Raw genomic sequence first — 19,327 nt, 5'->3', positions numbered from 1 at the left:
CGTAACGCGGTCGCGTTTGTTTGGGCAGCCAAACAACACGAACACGGTCATTCACGACGGTCGCCACGACTTACAACCTCACCGCGTCCTCCTCTTGCTTTTTCATATAGACCCTCCGGTACCGCACTACGCTTGCTATAAGCACAATACTAGACTCTAGCTTTTCTTCCAAAAAGACGAACGGGCCATAAAATGAGTGAAGAAAGGGAAGAAAAACCTCACATTGACGACAAGATTCAGTTCGGTGTTTGCCACCAAGGACGAAGTGGGTAGTCTCGATTTCATTCTTATCGGCTTCCTTCTACTCTGCTTTGGGATCTGCGTACGCGATTGTGGGCAAGATTGTTTATGGAAGGATAGGCCGTCTAACCGTTGTTGGTTATGTGCGGTAGCGGTGAAGTTCAAGGTCAGGAAGACGGGCTCGTTGAAGAAAGTGATGAACGAAGCCGCAGTATGTGTTCCCAGTTCTCATTTTGGATACCTTCCTCCCTGTCTCATGGTTATATGTTCTCCTCCTTAGAAACGGTTCAATGTAGACCGAGGTCCGTCGGAATTTATCTTTCGTCCAGTTTCTTCCTTAATAACGTAAATCTCGCCAGACCACCTGCGATTTGAATACCACGGAGTCACAGTGCGCGGTAATGAAGACGATACACCAGAGGCGGTACGTTTACCCATGCTTGCTCGGGTAGCTGTAAGCGTTAACGCCACATAATTCACCGTGGGTCTGCGTGTGGCATGCTGGTGCTGGTATTTGTGTTTGTAGCTGGGTATGGAAGAGGATGATGTTATAGATGCGCATTTATTTCAAGTGTGTTTACATCCCTTGCATCTTTATCGAACGTTGTTGGCTTATGTGGTGGTGTAGATTGGAGGTTGTATCATGAAGGAGCAATCACCAAGTCGGAGTATCGTGCAACTCTAATCGGGTTCAACAACCTCTCTATCTGTCTCTGTACGTCCCTTTATATCATTTGACGGGCCCGGGTGTGTTTGACGACCAACGCCGTAATACAGGTCATCGTGTTTTCTTGCTTGTCTTCCTCGTCGCTATCGTTGAGAAGGATACATCTCATTTTACAGGTCTCGCTTTGTTAACTTTTAACAATATGTCATCAACCTAGTCTCGTATTTCTTGGATTATAATGCTGCATCTGTACGATATCTGTTTATTTCTGTGATTTTTGAGGCTGAGGCAGGCCGGCTTAGGCGGCGGCACATTGATTTACAGAAAATGCTACGTAGGCCAACGCTAGCTCAAACTCTAGTGCTTAGCCTAGTACCTTCAATAGTAGCTTGTGGGGATAGATCATGAGTCCATGTCTCCCTTTCCTTCGATGAACTCTGATTCTGCCCTCCTGTTTACCACCGACTCGGCTTACTCAGTCTGGTCCGGTTACATCCTCCACTGCACATAGTGTGGCCTCCGATGATCAGGCTCCAAGGCGCAGTTGCCAAAGAGGGCATTGCTGTCGAAACACTCTAAGCCTCTTTGTCTGTTATCCACATGGACTCGAAAAGGACGCTGACGAGGTAACATAGGAATAGCACTACGACCTCAATGTGGCCCTGGACCTAAATCACGCCACCCGGCCATCGCGGCTGGCGAAGACCAATCCAGCCACGACCGCTTGATCTTCTCCCTCCAACCACAACCTATGACTGCACGACAGCTACTGGATATCCTTGAGATATCGCGTCAAATCTTATACTCAGTCTAGCGCTTGGCGAAGCGGCGAAACCGTACCGATCGACTTCCTATGTTCAGCCGTTACAGCCTACTTACTACCGTCTCTCCTTCCGCATCCATTGATCTCTCGAACCTGGTGAACGCCTCTTTAAACCTCTTCAGCTCACTTGTGCTTGGACACTTGACCCTCATATGTGGACCTGCTATCGAGGTACGGATTGGAAGGATCGTGCTCGAACTCATCGGGTTTTGAGCGACTCCGAAAATCATCTGCTGCCCTGTGTCCACAGTATCTCATGCGGGCGCTCTCAGGCAAACTGGTTGTACTCGCCTCAGCTTCCGCGTGATATGCTTCTCACGCATCAGGTTATTTCTGCAGTATTCCGTATCAGCTTTCGATGGGTCTCACGTAGGGACACAGGCCATAGTCACTGCAGGTTTCGCTTCCATCGATCTCTCAGACTCCGATAGGTGCTGCACTCCATAGATAATCGGAGGCCAGTTTTCGACTTTGTCACGCTCTACTCTGTAGCAGGCATTGCCTGACCTCTAGGTTCGTACCTGATACACATGGGCGAATATCGGCGTAAATCAGGGATTTAATCGTGCGCTGGCATCGACACCATCCCACATAGTTTCTCGGGTCTTTCATCAGGCTACTCGATCCCTCCTGGATGTAGATTTCAACGCGAACTGAATAAGCTCTCGCTCTCCGCACCTCTCCCCCACCGAATCCTGACGCACACCCGAGGAATATCACGACCCTTCCAAGTTTAGAACTTTCCTTGCCAGTCTTGGTTTGTCACTCAGGCCCGGAGGCATCTCTCGAGTGGGCGCGAGGTACACAGCGGCAGATAACGCGTGGTTCGCACTTTTGCCTGGCCTTCTCGGATTACAAGCATGCTTCGAGCTTTGAGGCTTCTTGCCAAGCCGTACCTCGAGTCGGACCTGATTGACTGGCTTTTCCTATAAGTTCGGAATTCTCGGGATGCCTGGACAGCTCGTTGGGCCACATCCTGGTTTTCGACCCCCTTGCACCTCCCCTTCCTACCCATTTACTCAGACCAATACCCGCTCGGATTCAGACATGGCAGACGGACATCGCGTCGCGGTCTATTACCAGACCCAATACGATCGCACCCTCGCGTCCAACAGTGACTACGGCCACTACGTCTCCCCCCTCCCCCTCATCACCTTCATCACCCACCTCATCCTCGCCGCTTTCCATATCAACATGAACCTCCCCACTACAATCGCACTGAACGACTACTCGCCCGATAACCCCTATTTCGATCAGATGTGGGAGGATATCGGGATTATGAAGCAAGCGGGGATAAAGGTGATTGGGATGTTGGGGGGTGCGGCGCCTGGGACGTATGAGTGTCTCACGCCGGCCAATTTCGACACGTATTATCCCCAACTGACGGCTTATATCGCGAAGTGAGCTTTTATACGTTCATTCATGGTTCATTCGTTGTGACGGTGGGCTGATTGAATGTTGCGATGGGGCAGATACGAACTGGACGGAATGGACCTCGATGTTGAACAGGCGGAGAGCTTGGCAGACATCATTAACTTCATACAACATCTCAAAGCGGATTTCGGCGACGACTTCATCATCACACTCGCCCCCGTCGCCTCAGCACTCACAGAATCCGGAAACCTGTCCGGCTTCGACTATATCCAACTGGAAGAATCCATTGGCAACCACATATCCTGGTACAACGCCCAATTTTATTCCGGCTTCGGTTATATATACCCAGACGACCAATACATCGACATCCTGAACTACGGAACCGGTCTGGATCCGAGCAGACTCGTAGCAACCTCCTTGACGAGTGCAGCGAATGGGGGAGGGTACATCGCGATCGACGAGGTGGTGACAGCTGTGAACATGCTGACGGCGTTGTATGGTGATAAGTTCGGTGGTGTGGCGGGATGGGAGTATTTCAATTCGGTGCCGGATTACGCAGGAGGAGAGCCATGGCAGTGGGCAGAGACGATGCAGGGAGCGATGAATGGGTCGGTGATCAGTAACTCATCGAGGTTGGATGGTGTCTTGAAGAAGGATACGAGAAGGGAGGTATCGAGGATACGAGGGCGTGCCACCTTGAGAGCGGAGGGGAGCGACGTGTCAGACGAAGAATCGTAGGTTTGTCAACTTATTCCGGCTTTATTTCTCTGGGTTTTATGGCTCTATTACGAATCTCACTGGGTCTTGTGACGAAAACGACGAACAATAGTCTGTACAATCATTATTGTGTAAGTATGGCAGCTGCATAGTCTAAGTAGACGGTATGAGTCACAGTGAACCCAAGAAGGAGATCCTAGGTTGAAGTAAATTGCGACGCTTTCTGTCTTTTGCTTCTAGATGACCATGTCAGTCTTCAACGGAATATTAAACCTTCTGTTTACCACCTCGCATACCGGTTCCTCTGTAAGCATCTCGGCTTACTCACTCTGGTCTTGTTACGTCCTCTGCACGTTGATGGGACGTCCGTCCAGAGGAGATCGAAACCATGGGAAGATACATAGAGGAAATAGGTGCCCATCTCCGTATCTCGAAGCTTCAAGATCACGTCAAAGAAAGAGGGTTACTTGTGCAACGCCTGCGCTCGGACTCGCACAATCAAGACATGTCCAGAACGGTGTGGCGCCGGAGCTCCTCGGGCATCGGCTAAGCAGTTTGGCTAGTTCATAACATTCGTAAACGGAGGGCCGTGAGCGGCGTAGACATGCTGGTTAAAGGAAAGGCATCACTCTTGCGAAGTGGAGACTCATCGATATGCATCTGCCGTCTGGACCGTTGTGGTTCTGAAAGATAGCATCTGCCTGCGTTTGCAGTCGCGCAGAGGTACATGTTCCGGCGGTACGAAAGCCTTCAACCACAGCATTTTACGAAAAAATTAAGGGATGTCTCATTGGCCAGTAACTATAAGTGTTTGTGATGAGGCAAAAAGGCGGCGAATATCGGTGGTAGAGATGTCGCCGGCGGAAGGCGGATGAAGAGCGCATAATTGGCGCCGCGGCCAGATGACGGAGAGCGCTTTGACTGTTGATTAGATAGCGCCACCGGCCAGAATGGAGGGTCTTACAGTACGATGAGTATAAATACTGCCCCGCACTCTCTCACAAGCTATCTCTCTTGTTCTCGGAACATATACATCTAGTCTCAAGGATCATTTTTCATTACTATGGCTCCCAACGACGCCCCCATCGCTCCCAGCACTGCTACCACCGTCCAATATTCTAAGGAGGCCCACAAGGATGGCCTCCCGAAGCCTTCGTACCCATCTCACCCCCTGGATCCTCTTTCCGCCGATGAGGTCTTTCTGCTGTTTGTCGTATAAATTTGGACCGAGACTAATCCTTTTGCTTTGGTTGCCGGTCCCTAGATCGTAGCCGTCTCTTTCGCTGTTCGCCACTATATCGCGAAGGAAACAGAGATTAAGGCTATCCGGTTTATCACAAACTATCTCGTCCCCCCTCCCAAGCGCGCCGTGCTCGCACACTTGGGCATTCCTCTCACTCCCGGCGGCAAAGTTGACGAGAAGGACAAGGTCCCTATTGTCAGAAAGGCTGAGGTTGACGTGAGTCCATCTCCTTCTATCGCTTCGGCATTGCTCTCCATACACGAGCGTGTGGTAGCTCCCTCGTTATTTCAGTCATGGGCCGGATCCTATCTTTGTGTCCGCTTCGAAGCGCTTGTTTTGCTTCTTGTTCTGGTCACTGGCGTAAAACCGTACACAGAGCTTAGAGATGAAACGCACGTGAATTGCTTCTTCTCGAGGTTCGTGAGACGAGCACGGATGATGACTGCGCCAGTCTCGGGATAAATTAATCTCAGCCTCTCTTGTCTCGCAAACGTTCTCAAGCCAAGCACTCGAGGGAGCAGTACAGCTAGTTGAAGCGTGTGGCGCCGTCATGCCTTCGTTCCTTGTGGCGTGCAGAATTCGGACTCCGTCTGATGAATCGACGGAGCTAGCAATGTCCTTTCTAATACTGTTCATATCCATTTCTGTCGAATGATGACGCTGACGCTGTTGATGCATTTTAGTTCCTTGATGTTCTCACCGGGTTAGTCTTATGCTTCTTTGTTTCGCACGGAGGCCATGATCCGTTCACTGTGGCGCACCTTTACTGATGGCTACTGTGGCCCTGTGCAGAGACGCTTACAACGCTGTCGTTGCACTCTCCAACGAAACATCCCAGTGGTCTGTCGAGGTCAACGTAAAGCTCCCCGAGGGTACCCAGCCGCAACTTTCACCCGGCGAGCTGTTGGCTGCCGAAGAAATCGTGAGGGCCGACGAGACCGTCAGAAAGCTCGCGAAGGCTGTCGGTGCGTATTACGTCCAACCCAACGTTGTGTCCAGGTATTTCCTGTTTCATGCCCTGATATCGTATTATCACTTTTAGGAATTGAACCTCACCAAATCTTCGCCGACGGCTGGACGGTTGGCTTTGACGATCGTTTCCCTAAGACACAGAGGATACAACAGGCGCTTCTGTTCGCGAGAATATCGGAGCATGATAACCTGTATGCTCATCCTCTGGTATGTTGACCGTAATCTTCGATCTCTTAGCCGTTTGAACTAAAGCCTCGTTTCGAATCAAGGACTTCGTCCCCGTCGTCGACTCTCTTTCCAACAAAGTCATCCACATCGATTTCGCTCCCACCTACTCCGCGTCGAAACCTGAGGAGGCCTCGCACGACAAGAACTCCCTCATCTCCCGGAAGGACAAGTCTACTACACCTCCTTCACTCTCTGCGACTGCGGAAGAATCTGCCGTAGCTTCTCTCGAGTCATCTGGTCGTGAACGTGTTCCTCCTCCGATGGCTCCTTGGGACTTCTTGCCTGATCTCTTGGAGAGTAACACAGATAACCTGAAGGTTGATGGCAGAGACGGATGGAAGAAGAGGGAAGCTCCGAAATCGCTGCATGTGGTTCAGCCGGAAGGTGTCAGCTTCAAGATGGACGGCAACGTCTTGGAGTGGCAGAAGTGGAAGATGCATATCGGTTGGTCCACTCAACATCTTTTTGGATTACATTCTGACGACCTAGAACAGGTTTCAGTCATCGCGAGGGTATCGCCCTTTCGACGATCACGTATGACGACGATGGCACCGTCCGCCCGCTCTTCTACAGGCTGAGCATGGCCGAGATGGTTGTTCCTTACGGCGACCCCTCCCACCCTCATCCAAGGAAGTTTGCCTTCGACACGTACGTTACTTCTTTAAGATCGGTCATCCAGTCCAGTTGGATTAACACTCGGTATCTCTCGATTGTAGCGGTGAGTACGGTATGGGCACTATGGCCAACGAGCTTTCGCTTGGATGTGATTGCCTCGGTCAGATCCACTACCTTGTATGTGTTTGCGTATTCAAGTCCTGCATGTCCTCAGCTAACGTCAAACTCGAAACAGTCGGGTGTCTACACCGGCCACGATGGCTCGGCCGTCGTGATCAAGAACGTTATCTGCATTCATGAAGAGGATGCCGGACTCCTGTGGAAGCACACCGACTACAGGGTGGGCGGTCGTACGCACTCTGTGCGTGCCAGACGCCTGGTGGTCAGCATGGTTTGCACCTTGGCCAACTACGGTGAATTTTACTTTGCGATCCTTTTTCTCGTATTCGTTCCCCGGACTCACACACGCTTTTCATTTTAAAACAGAATACATCTGGAACTACCTCTTCTACCAAGACGGCTCCATCGAATTCGAGATCCGTCTCACCGGTATCCTTCACGTTTACCCTACCGCAGGTCCATCCGACCCCACTCCCTACGGAGTTCAGATCGCCCCGGGCATCAACGGCATCAACCACCAACACATGTTCTCCTTCCGTATCGATCCCATGATTGACGGTCTCTCCAACTCCGTCATGGAGACCGACATCAACCGCGTCGATGCTCCTACTGGCTCCTCCGTTAACTTCGCCGGCAATGGCTTCACCGCGGACAGCACGATCCTCAAGACCGCAGCCGATGGCGCTCGTGATGTCAATTATGAGAAGGACAGGAGGTGGAGGATTGTAAACACGGATAGGAAGCACTATGCTAGCGGTGCCCCGGTTGGATACGCGCTCGGGTTGAAGGGAGGAGCGACGCCATTTATGCCGAGGGCAGATGGTTGGGTCGGAGAGCGTGCGAGGTTTGCGGCGAGGACGTTATGGGTTGTGAAGGATGAGGAGAAGGAGAGCAGGATGTGGCCTTCGGGTAAATATGTGCCACAGGCGAGAGGTGAGCCGGCGGATAGTGTGGGGGTCTGGTTGAAGGAGGATGCGGAGAAGGGTGTGAGCATCGAGCAGGAGGACCTGGTCGTGTTCGCGACGGTGGGCACAACCCACATCGCTCGACCTGAGGACTGGCCTATGTGAGTGCTTCATGGTAGACTTGTCTGTTTGTTTCGTCTTTGCTAACATCGTTGATTGGATGATGCAGAATGCCGGTCGAGCATCTCCGCCTTACGCTCAAGCCTGTCTCGTTCTTCACTGCCAACCCATCCCTCGACGTTCCTGGTGGGACAGATTCCAAGAGCGTACCTGCTTTCGGCGACTCGCATGGCAGCTGCTGCAATTAGATTGTTGATTTCTCTCTGCGTTGATATTGTATGTGGCGACGTTCAATGTGTATGAACTTTGTGATGTGGTGCAGAAGTCATCATCACCTGTATTCAATGTATCCTTGCTATATCTATAATGGGTTTTCTGCAGACATGATCTATCGTTTGAGTCTGCAATGTACGTGCTTGGCACCTGGAGACCTCGAAAAGCCATTGATTATTTGGGGCAACGATGAACAAGCTGGAAACATCGTGAACGACGCGACCCGAAGAGGAATGGCAATAATTGTGTCTGCGATAATGAAATAAGGACACCGACTCGGTATCGGATGAGCACTATACAGAGGTATGGTAAAAATGAAGCAGGGAACCTCTAAGTAATACGTGAGCAATAGGTACACGTTGGATGTAGAGAAGCCTCGAAGCAGGTACATACACGATAAAAGCACTGGATGGTGTAAGATATTGTGTCTAATAGTATTAGCATGGTCAAGAAGGTAATCGAGAAGATAAGAGACAGATGAGCAACATAAATGGTCAGTAAGAAACAATTATTCCTCCTCCTCAAACTCCCCTTTCGTTAATGGACGAGCATGTAAAATCTTCCCCATATGCGTAGCTTGATACGACATCCCCTTCCTCCTCAGGCCCACCAACTGCTTTAGTATACTCAACGGGCTCTCGTTAAATGGGCAAATCATGGCCATCTGCTGTCCCGCAGGACGATCCTCCGGCCGGATGAACCCGTCGCTCTGAATGTTCAGATCCATGTCCACGTCTTCACCATCGCTCGGCCCAGTGTAAATACCGAGGTACGTGCAGAGTTCGAGGTATGCCGGGTAGTTCGGGAGGTACAACTGTCCCGCGAAGAGGTCGAGCTGAAGTTGGACCTTAGGAATCGGTGGTCCAGTCCAGTCTGCAGGTAACGGAGGGACAGTGAAGAAGCGAAGATCGGAGAAGGACTGCATAGACTGCGTTACGCGAGGCGTGTAGACGTGTAGGTTGACGAATTGACTGTTCCGGATTTTCGGTAGCAATGCGTTGACTTCGAAGGGGCTGACAACGACGAGGATCATGGGGCCCTGAACAACGCTGGACAATATCCATTGGACAGGACGAAGGTACTCGTCGAGGTAAGGCTTGCTTCCGGGAACCTCTATCGTCTTGATGAAGTCCCAGGTCGAAAGCAAGGATGGCGACCACACTTCCCTCGCGTCACGAAGGTTACCTCTGTGGAGAGGCAGGAAGAGGCTGGTGATCCCTACGCCACCTGCGCCGTTAGCATCGCGAACCTTGCCAGTCTCAATGAATGTCTCAAGGTCACGGTGCAGTCTGGGCTTGGCCGTCCCAGCCTGTGCTGGCCTTTCGATTTGACGTTCACGTTCGACCTCGTGAGCCACTTCGCGTTCTTGTTCTGCGACGCAGAAATAAGTATAATTTGTAACATGGATAATGAAATAAGTACTTACCCTCTTCCATCTTCGGGTTCGTCAAGAAGGTCACCCCCAACTCTTCCAAGCGCTCTCGTAATTCGGGTACCTCGAAAGCTTTGTGCTGAGGAGAGCTTTGCTGCGTATTCGAGAGTGACGAAGACAGACCGTACATCTCCTCGAGCGTCTGAGACTCCTGTTGCTTCCAGCCTCTTTCGAGGACCTTGATATCTGCGTCCTCGGGCGACAATACATCGCGATACTCCTCCTCTGCCTCTTTCCTGTGCATGTAGTCGACACCCTGTTGAGCCCAATGAGGCAGGTGATGCGTCACATCCGCGACAGTTTCGTGCATGCACCAACGAAGAATGTCTAAGACCTTGAGCTTGTTTCTGGGGCCCTTGTTGGCGACGTGTCGAATGCGTCGATCGACTTCGAGCGGGGCGAAGAACATAACGGAGTGGCCCTTTCCCAACTTCCGCATTCGCATGCAACCTAAGTAGATTCAGTCAGTATACGAAGCTGAGCCGAGTGGCGGGGTAAAGTTACCTTGCAGTAAGCGATCCTTGCTCGTCTTGGGACCTAGCGTGACTGCAGCTCGCGTACCCGGGGGAAGCTTCAGGTCAGTACCTCGAGTGTGAGCGTCGTCAAGATACACTATACACTTGTCGAGCTGTTGCTTGTAGGGAGATGATATGAAGGATTCGACGGCGCCATCCTGCGTCAGCACAGCCAACTCGTCCGCCTCGCTGAAGAAAATTGCCGCGGCGACATCTGGTCTCAATTCGAGCCAATGGGCAACAAGGGCCTGGTTCTGCAGCTCGAGCATTTGTGCACCGACATCGAGCAAGACACGGACTTCGGGAGTTTGTTGAACAAGCAATTTCAAGAACTGCTTGGCTGAGCAAGCGTGATTGTCTGCGGCCTTCTGCGTGCAGACGTATGCGTCGTTCTCCGGTCGAAGCAGGTACATGAGCACCAGAGCATTCGTGCTGAGCTGACGAAGGGGATCGTCCTGGACGATGGACGTGGGAAGAAGATATCGGTTGTCATTGGTGCCACTGAAGCCAGTGGTGACGTGAGTCTTCGTAGCGGCGAGGTCCCATCCTGAAGTTTGTAGCTTCGCAGGGAATTCCTTAGCCTCTTTCGGGAAGACTGCAAGAGGGATTAGCAAAGAGATAGAGTACAGGGAGTTGAGAGACCCTACCGATCTGACGAAGGAAAAAGTCCACGACCGCGTGATTCCTCGAGAACAGAGGATATACAAGACTGTTGAATTGGTCGTGGTCCTTGACGTTTATACCACTGAGTTGACCAAGCGCCTTTGGAATGCATCCGTCACTTCCGCGGATCCATTGGTCGTATTCTAGTGCAGGATTGTCCAGCTTGTAGAGAGATTCGAAGGCCTGGCGGAGTTGCGTGCTGGTGAGAGATGAGTAGTAATAACTCAGGCAGGTCAACGAGATGGCGACATCCTGTCATCGCACCTCAAGTCAGTCATAGACATAATAAAGGATGGTACGTGGCACTCACTGGGTGGCCGAACTCTGAACGCAGACTGGGAATATCCTGCATAGAACAATATCAACAATGAGACTCAGCGGTCGTCCAGAAATCGGCAGTCACCTTCGCTCGGTAGGGAACAGCAAGGAGCGTGCGACTAAAAGTGACGCTTAGCAACTTATATCCATCATATTGAATGTATGCGTACCTAAGGTCAAGCCCGAAATCTACCCGATAACGCTTATCACGAAGGGTGTGAACGATAATTCCCAGAGCAAGGAGGCCTCGCAAAAGGAGAAGACCCTTCCAAGTTGAACTATCTCCACAGAACTCGCGAAGGACCCGGAATTCGCCTTGTACAATCTCCTTCTCCGTGATGAACTTGTAAGCCGCGTTACGAACGTCATTGGGGAGCAGAGCGAATGTCAAAGTAGAGAGTCCACCGCTGAGAGCATCTTTAGCTACAGCTGCCACAAATGCTCGAGCCGCTTCATCACCTAGAATACGCATGACAGGGAACGTTCCCGGGGGACCCTCTTCGAGATCGAATTCTTTGGGAAAGCGTTGTCGGATAGCCGGAGCGTTCTGCTTCGCGAGGGTGAAAATCTGTTGGGTCGTGGTCCAGCGATCTGGATGATCTTCCAGCGGACGTTGTGAACCGACAGTGTAGACGAGCTGGAAGCGAACGTGGAGGATCTCGTCACTTTCGTCTAACACATCGCGAGTTTTATCAGAAAGCCAGTCTTGAACTTTCTGTAGTGCAAGTGCAGTAGATTGTTCTTCTTCGGAGTAGGCTGATATTAGATTGTCCAGACCAGCCAAGCGGAACGATAAGATGTGCTCTGGCTAGAGTAGGATGTGAGCAAGATTGAAAGGGTACTTTAATGGGTTTGATAGTTACGTACCATGGCGAGGAGAACCGCGCGTTCTGCGATGCCTTGTTCGTACATCTTGCGAAACAGAGTGACTTGTTCCCGATTGACCTGAACATTCCTCGAGAACGGCATGAAAAAGATACGCCGATTGACCAGACCGCTGAGTCTCTCCACCAAAAGTTGGAACATTTGACTAGAGAGCGATTTCAGCACGACAACCCTCAGGAGCTTATCACCGTCTGCCAAAGCGGCGGCAACCATCGGTACGATGACCGACGACTTCCCCTCTCCCATGTTGAGTTGAAGAACAGTGCTACGCCTCGATGAAGGTTCGATCATCTCGTGAGCGAAGTCAGTTTGGATCTTGCGAGCGAAGAAATTGGCCTCAATCTGTCAAACGTCCGAGGGATCAATATCAATATCGACAAAACAGACGACAAATCGTACCTGAATGAGCAACCAATCTGGATACTCCATGGCGTCCCTGTAGTTAAATTCATGGTTGTCCGCCTCCTTGTAGAACTCTTCCACCTTTCCGCTCGCTGCTAGACCTATCAACCGCATACACCGCTGGTACTCAATGAGTGCTTGTGCAAACAAAACTAATACGGCTCTCCAGGCTTCGGACAGCTTGGTGCGATGTGGCATAGCCAGCCGGCCTAGCACCGACTTGTGCGTGATCGTCGGCCACAAACCCGCGGTAGCGAGAACTTCTTCACGAGCGTTCGAGGGCGAAAGCCTGTCCTTGATCCTCTGGAATGCGTCATCCAAGCGTGTTAGACAGCCTGCCCTTATTGTTTCAAGGTCCTCCGAGGAGGAAAGGCGGCTGGGCAGGGGCGAATCCTTCTTTCCCTCCAGATCGGCTCGACTGAGGTCCAGGTCGTCACCGTATTTCCGAAGCAACGTAGAAGAAGATGGTTGGCGGAAATCGGAGAGGAGGTTTTGCAAGTCCGCGGTATCGACAGGTTCTCCCTTGTCACGGTCTATCTCGGTGGCGGCGTAGAACTTGACGATATCCTCAGACCTCGTTCTCCAGGCGCGACGTGTCTGGAAAATCTCGTCCATCGCGATGGAAGATTGAGCGGGCTGCCAATCCCTCGACGGCGGTTGGAAGCTGTAGGTATCTGTGTCCCGCGACGTTTCGTAGCCGCCTGGGTTACGCTCTTGGAGAGTTCTCTCAACCTTCTTGACGTGGAGACCGAGTTTTTTGTTGTTGTGGCAGCTACGGAGATACGCTTGCACAGACTCTTTGCACGGGGCGACAGAAAACCAAGAGGCAAAGTCACCGCCGGGCGGCGGTAGGGTCAAGTTCTGCCATTGATCAACGATCGCCTTCGCCCACATCAATGCTGCAATACAGGTGACATCAGAGAAGAGAAAAAGACTAGACAGTTACACGACACTTACCTTTCGCAGTTGTTTTAGTCGACCATTCACGACGCTGCCGTGCTCGCTGTGACCTCGTAGATTCGCCAGCCTCCTTGGGACCGAACCAAGCAGGCGTCCCCTTGACATCAAGCCGGTGTCGGAGTATGAGCGCTTCAATCCTATCTTGCGTCGGCTCAAATCCATCCGCGAGATTATACCTATCGATGTCTTGCGGCGGAAGGATATTCTGCTGTGCGAGCTTACGGTTGTGGGCAAAAGCGAGGATGACGGGTATGAGGTCCTTGTGTTCAGGGGCACCGAACTTGAACGCCGAAAGACTGAACGTGAGCTGCATGCGAGTGCGCTTAGAATCAGTATTGCCATTCGAAACACAGAGTTCGTAGATCGCAAGCCAGATGGATGCCAGAGAGGGAGGCTGGAGCCAGTCGCGAGAGTATGACAAGGACCAGTTCTCCTCGGACGATGCTTCAATCGGTAACTTCCAGTTTTTCATCATGCCCAGCAAAGAATGCGACGTATAAGCGAGGTCCTCTTCAGGGCTTTGCGCGAACTTTGAGACCTTATAGATCCTGTACTCGCGGTCGTCCGCCCCATCAAGTAGCGCATCCCTCGAGACGTACTCGACATCTGGCTCTACGTCGGACTCCAACTCAGTGAACGGGGTGGACCACGAATAATAAATGGAGTTTCGACGGGAGGCTCGCTCGAGTAGATTTTCGTCCCGCTTGATGACATACGGGTTCAGCTCGACCTTCTCGTTCTGGAAAATCTCCAAACGCTTGGCGAGCTCGATGATGGATTTTGTGGCCCGTACGAAGCCGTGATGCTGAGAGAGTGGTGCGATCTGAAGCCAGTCGATCTTCTGCATAGTCTTTGAGCCCTTGTCATTCGGATTGGCGCCAGAGGATGGACTCGTGCGATTGGGAGTAAGCGCGCCGATCTTGCGCAGGAGTTCAGCGTCGGCGACGTCGAGCCTTTGGAACGATCGACAAGATGCTGACTCGAGCTCCGCCAAAGCCTCCTCCGTACCGGTACGGCCCAACAAAGGGTCGGGAAGACAGTGGCTGGTGAGGGCATGGAGATAAACCTTGAAGAGTCTTCAATTGAAACCCAAAATGTTCAATATATAGAACGCTCAGATTGACTGGATGTGAACTGACCTGCTCGTTAAACTAACAGTGCTCTTCAGACAACCAAGGTCGGTGTCGATAAGATACTCGTGATATGTGACCCGACGGGCTTGACCAGGATTGATAGCTATGACGACGTGCTTCTCAGTCTGTGCTGCTTTCACCTCACCGTGTGGCACGAGGACTCGACGAGACAAGGGTAGCTGCCTAGCGAGCGGGTCCTTCGAGCAAAGCACAAGCCGATTCCGAAGTCCAAACAGCGTCCCACAAGACTGGTTATCGTCCACGATCAAGCCTGGCATGTTCTGCGACTCCAGTTGATGTTCCTCGTTCAAAGCGAAGGAGAGCCGTAAACGCGGAAGGTCTACCAACAGACGGTGGGTAATCGATCCATAAGTGATAGTGATGTATTCTTCGGCCTCTAAATGAGCGAGGCGTGTCGCGATCATCTCGAAGGTGGGGCTATGGACGTCGATGAGCCATTCTGAAGATGATACCTTGATGAGGGTGGAGGTATTCTTTGGAGAATCGGAGAAGTTAAGCCTCCACTCGCACGAGGCGGGATCCCATACTGAGGCGAGAGGACGGAAGTCTACCGTGCGGGTCGAGGGGTCTAGCCAGTGGGCGTAGTCGGAGAGCAGGAAGGAAGGGATATCTTCGGTGAATTGCTCGTGAGGGATCAGTTCCAGGAATTTATTATCGTGTCTGGCTTGGACGATCAGTTCGTCGGGGTTATTTGGGCGGTGGCCGAAGTAAATCTACAGTCACGTTAGATATATTAGTACGATAACGGAATATTTGAGAAGGCTTTGCGATAATTACCTGGTAGTCGCCCAGTAAAGTCCGAGTGGCGAAGGACATGCCAGGTCTATCCGAGGGTACAACGTCAAGTACTTTCTAGAAGGAATAGATAAGATAAAAATAAAAGTAAATTCAGCGAAAAGGGAGACACTTCTTTGCGAACTAGTCGAACGTACCTGTCCAAAAATGCGACTATAAGTCTGTGAACTAACCATCTCGCGGGGTAAACGACCGAGCGGCTTCCCCGCAATCAACAGCTCTCCCGACAGAAGATTAATATGTATACGCTGAGCACTCTGACCGTTCTGCAGATCCGTCCTTGTCCTCCACCAACGTGGACTCCCCTCGACCGCCTTCCAAGACGCCGCACCAGGGAGATAACTCGCCCATAGCGCTTGAATAGCCTTATCGAGTCCAGTCCGATCCGCCTCAATACTTTGAGCGAGGTGTGATTCGAGACGATGCGCGAGACGTCGATCCCGAGCGAGTAGTTTCTTGAGCTCCGTGGGAGCCGTGCTGAACGAAGCTGGCGTGTTGTTGTGTACAGTGATGGCGCATTCGACGAGAACGGCGATGTCTTCGGGAGTATGGCAGACCTCGCTGACGTGCTGCGGGTCGACGTCGTACGTCGCACGACAAGTTGCCGCCATCTCGCAGACTCGAACCTGGTACTGAGCGACTTGATCTTCCTCGTGGCTTCCCTGGAGCTTTTCGGCAAGCTCTCGAGTCCATTGGAGGGCTACTCCTCGTACTTCGCGGAGAAGAGCATACGACCCTTCGAGAATCTCGCCTTGAGTGGCGGTGGCGAGGAGACGCGAGACAAGGAGCGCTATTTTGCAAAGTGTACATGAGACTAAGAACGACGGGGAAATTTCACGAAACGCACCGATAGTCCTAACAGTAACACCCTCGAGCCAATTCGACCTCACCCGTTGCAACAGCTTCCGTAACTGCTCAAGCAAAACCTTCCCAAACTCCTTCCTCCCAAGATCCACATGCCACTCCCTCCGATTATCCGTCTTCGAAAAGGCCCCAATCTGCCACGCAGCCTGCGTAATCAGCGTATGAACTTCTTCCCGATTGAACGTGAGCGCGTTAGACGCGATCTCGCGGAGTATATTCATCCACTGAAGTAGAGATCCACATCGCAATGAAGCAAACGCGTGGTGCTCGTGGAGATCCAAAGCCTTCGGACACAGGTGCTGAGTCGCGATGACGTGGTTGTGCTGATGTGTGGTGTTCTCGACGCTGTATTGGAGGTACGCGTACGGACTCGTCTCGGGAATCGAAAGTGTGCATAATCTCCTGATATCCGGAGTGTCGATAGGATGAGAAGCCCACGACTTGCCGAGGGTATCGAACAGCTGAAACTTGAGCCCATTGTTGACAATGACGCTCGCCTCGTCTGCAGGAATCTTCTTCTCCGCTTCAACCGACATTGTATACGACTTCACCGGCGAACCCAGCGTCACCCTCGGTGCATGCGGATGAACGACCCAATCCATCAGTCCCTCGTAATCCGAAATCACCACCTGCGCCGTACTCTTATCCCTTGGCTCCTTCGCCCCGATATCGACGAGGATCTTGTAAGTCACGTCTCTCCAAAACGCAAACGCAGGCGGGACCTGCAATTCGAACACGATTCGACGCACCCGCTCCTCGTCCTCCGGGAGCGGCCACTCGTACACCTTGATCTTCAACGCGCTCGCTTTATTTTCGAGGTCACATTTCCTGCAGCCGCGCTTGACGTGGATCCGGAGCCCGTCGTCGTTCTCGAACGTCTTGTGGCCAACGGTGTCGGCTTGCGCCATGAGTGAAGCATACTCCGCGTTCAGACGGTCGAGCTCGGCTCCTTTCTCCGCTTTCCGCCTTTGGGCGACCTCCTCGATGGTCTTCTTTGTCGCCTTCATTCGCGCGGACTCCTCGAAGTATTTGTAGGCGAACGACGAGGAGTCGATCGCGTCAGAGAAGACCGGTGTGTCTTGTACAATGAGGTCGTGGCGTCCGCGGAGGTACCTCTCGACGTTATTCGCGCGCTCGATAGCCTGCGCCTGTCGCAAAAGAAGCGGATCGAGAAAATTGGCCGGGATCTCAGGAGAATATTGTTCCAACAACGGACACGCAGCCGTCGCGAGCTTGTCCAGCGCCACCCACAGCTCCATAACAGTCAACAACATGACGGACTGCTCCTCCGCGTCCTTCTCGTATAGTGTCGAAGCGGCCCTGTAGTACTGGGTCAAGCACGAGGACACGACGTTACACGCCACATCGGACGCCTCATCGTCCGTAATCTTGCTGCGGACCCACTCGTCTAGATTCTCTGCGACAGCTTGTTCGAAATCGCCGAGCGCGACGTATTTCTCCTTCGCTACGGCGTGCGTCAGCACGTTATTATCCTTTGCGAATTTTTCGAACTTGGTGACCGAGTTGAGGCGCGGGTGGTGGTTCGGATTGAAAACGTTCGACTTGTTATGGCCCGTTGGAGGATGTAGAGCGCCGGAGATGTAGGAACGGGAGTTGGGGAGTGTGATCGCTGTATTGGCCAGTAACTGAAGGTCTTCGGGCTGCCAAGGGGCCGACTCTGCCGCCTTCTCCTGAACAGTCGTCCACCGTTTCTGAAGCAAAACCTCAGTCGCCTCGCCAGACTCCTTTACCTCCTTGACGACGAAATTGGGAGCATGCGTTCCGAGCTTGAATAATCGTCGGCTCATCTTCGCCCGCATAGCGAAGAGTAGGTCACTGTTGAACTTTGCTTCGCGAGATGTGTTGAGGAGTTTCGCGTGGAGAAAGAGCATGAAGGATTTATATGCGTGCACATCGTCGAGAGTCGTCTGGATAGCTACACGGAGGATGAGCCACATGTTCGATCTGCGCCATGGCTTCCCGGAGCTTTTGAACACAGAGTCGTCTGCGATGCGTTTGACGACACGACGAACGTCGGCGATTTTACCCATTCCGCGCAGGATGCCGATCAACAGCTGGACATTTAGAATATACGACTCGTTAATAAATATCTTGTAATCAAAGGGATGGAGAAAGGAAGGCTTACCTCGGAAATATACTTAGGATCTGCCGTCTCCTTCTCCTCCCTTATTCCAGTTTTCGTCCTTGTCCTCTTCACGACCTCATCCAAAATGTCTATGTCCATCTGAGCGATGAAGGAAGAGAACTCGTCTCGAAATTCCTGACTGGATACTGTTGTCGTCGGAACCTCAACAGTCGGACCAGGGAACGCTCGAATAAGCTTGCCCTTCGCCGCTATGACCTCCGAAGCGAGGGGCGAAACCTCAAAGACCTCGAATACAGTCGCTTCTTGCTCCATTCGAATAATAATCGCCGCGTTCTGAGCGCGAACATGTAGAGCCAATACATCTGTTGCAAAAAGATCAAAATGTCACACATCAGAAAAAGACCATCTAGTCCACGGAGACGCAAAACAAAGACAAAGACAAAGACAGAAAAGGCGTAAAAAGGACAAGGAGAATACACACCTCCCGGCAGCATCGACTTCAAAGTTTCCGACAGCTTCGTCGCCTCAAGCGGTGCCTTCGCAGCCTGTTTCATCCAAAGCAACATCCTACAAATCTGTGTCCACGGCTTTCTCTGCTCGTGCGGTAAAAACATCCTAAAGGCCCTCGCGGCCGCGTCCGTCTCATCCAGCATCAACAAATTAACGCTTCGTTCGGTATCGTCATCTGGCGCGGCAGAAGGCAGTTTGGGGGGTAAAAAAACATGATTAACGACTTGTTCTAGGATTGCGGGGTCGGTCGTCGTGGTAGCTGTAACGGAGATGCTGGGGTGGTGACCGTTGGCCGTGGTGGGGGCACTGGGTTGTGTGCCGTCGGCCATGACGGTGGTAAGGAGAAAAGGAGAAGAGGAAGGGAAGGAAGTGGCGGTGGACGCGTAGATGGTGGATGGAGACGAAGAAGAGGGACGCGGTTGCCG

General features: G+C 52.1%; 4 protein-coding genes across 4 annotated transcripts; 3 read left to right on the top strand and 1 right to left on the bottom strand.

Moving 5' to 3' along the window:
• Positions 1-192: 192 nt before the first annotated feature.
• On the top strand, positions 193-925 carry STEHIDRAFT_112388 (uncharacterized protein; the record flags this gene model as incomplete). The annotated part of the gene is made up of 6 exons (XM_007305948.1): positions 193-265; positions 342-451; positions 521-542; positions 600-664; positions 767-811; positions 869-925. 6 exons carry the CDS (start codon positions 193-195, stop codon positions 923-925), a joined length of 372 nt encoding a protein of 123 aa, XP_007306010.1.
• Positions 926-2,711: 1,786 nt separating this feature from the next.
• On the top strand, positions 2,712-4,049 carry STEHIDRAFT_81559 (endo-beta-N-acetylglucosaminidase). Its single transcript, XM_007305748.1, has 2 exons — positions 2,712-3,130; positions 3,203-4,049. The coding sequence occupies exons 1-2, from the start codon at positions 2,778-2,780 to the stop codon at positions 3,840-3,842; spliced, it is 993 nt and encodes a 330-aa protein (XP_007305810.1). The 5' UTR covers positions 2,712-2,777; the 3' UTR covers positions 3,843-4,049.
• An 835-nt stretch (positions 4,050-4,884) lies between these two features.
• STEHIDRAFT_132379 (uncharacterized protein) lies at positions 4,885-8,272 on the top strand (the record flags this gene model as incomplete). Its single annotated transcript, XM_007305947.1, has 12 exons — positions 4,885-5,016; positions 5,086-5,280; positions 5,393-5,397; positions 5,857-6,029; positions 6,107-6,243; positions 6,306-6,581; positions 6,606-6,708; positions 6,759-6,912; positions 6,981-7,056; positions 7,115-7,292; positions 7,366-8,065; positions 8,134-8,272. The coding sequence occupies 12 exons, from the start codon at positions 4,885-4,887 to the stop codon at positions 8,270-8,272; spliced, it is 2,268 nt and encodes a 755-aa protein (XP_007306009.1).
• Positions 8,273-8,666: 394 nt separating this feature from the next.
• STEHIDRAFT_169728 (uncharacterized protein) lies at positions 8,667-19,231 on the bottom strand (the record flags this gene model as incomplete). The annotated part of the gene is made up of 16 exons (XM_007305946.1): positions 8,667-9,668; positions 9,724-10,179; positions 10,234-10,839; positions 10,892-11,159; positions 11,218-11,253; positions 11,311-11,344; positions 11,396-12,033; positions 12,093-12,452; positions 12,510-13,411; positions 13,470-14,548; positions 14,612-15,339; positions 15,404-15,478; positions 15,559-16,211; positions 16,269-18,360; positions 18,432-18,754; positions 18,874-19,231. The coding sequence occupies 16 exons, from the start codon at positions 19,229-19,231 to the stop codon at positions 8,806-8,808; spliced, it is 9,471 nt and encodes a 3,156-aa protein (XP_007306008.1). The 3' UTR covers positions 8,667-8,805.
• Between the last annotated feature and the right edge of the window lie 96 nt (positions 19,232-19,327).

Source organism: Stereum hirsutum (genome assembly GCF_000264905.1).
Source record: "Stereum hirsutum FP-91666 SS1 unplaced genomic scaffold STEHIscaffold_10, whole genome shotgun sequence".
Classification (NCBI taxonomy): domain Eukaryota; kingdom Fungi; phylum Basidiomycota; class Agaricomycetes; order Russulales; family Stereaceae; genus Stereum; species Stereum hirsutum.
Note: the sequence above shows the minus strand (reverse complement) of the source record. Positions and strands in the feature narration are given on the sequence as shown.

Excerpts from the sequence above, each read along its gene's own strand:
- STEHIDRAFT_81559 (XM_007305748.1), top strand. The coding sequence starts at position 2,778 with ATGGCAGACGGACATCGCGTCGCGGTCTATTACCAGACCCAATACGAT. Across the intron at positions 3,131-3,202 it reads CTGACGGCTTATATCGCGAA|ATACGAACTGGACGGAATGG; the intron begins GTGAGCTTTTAT and ends GCGATGGGGCAG.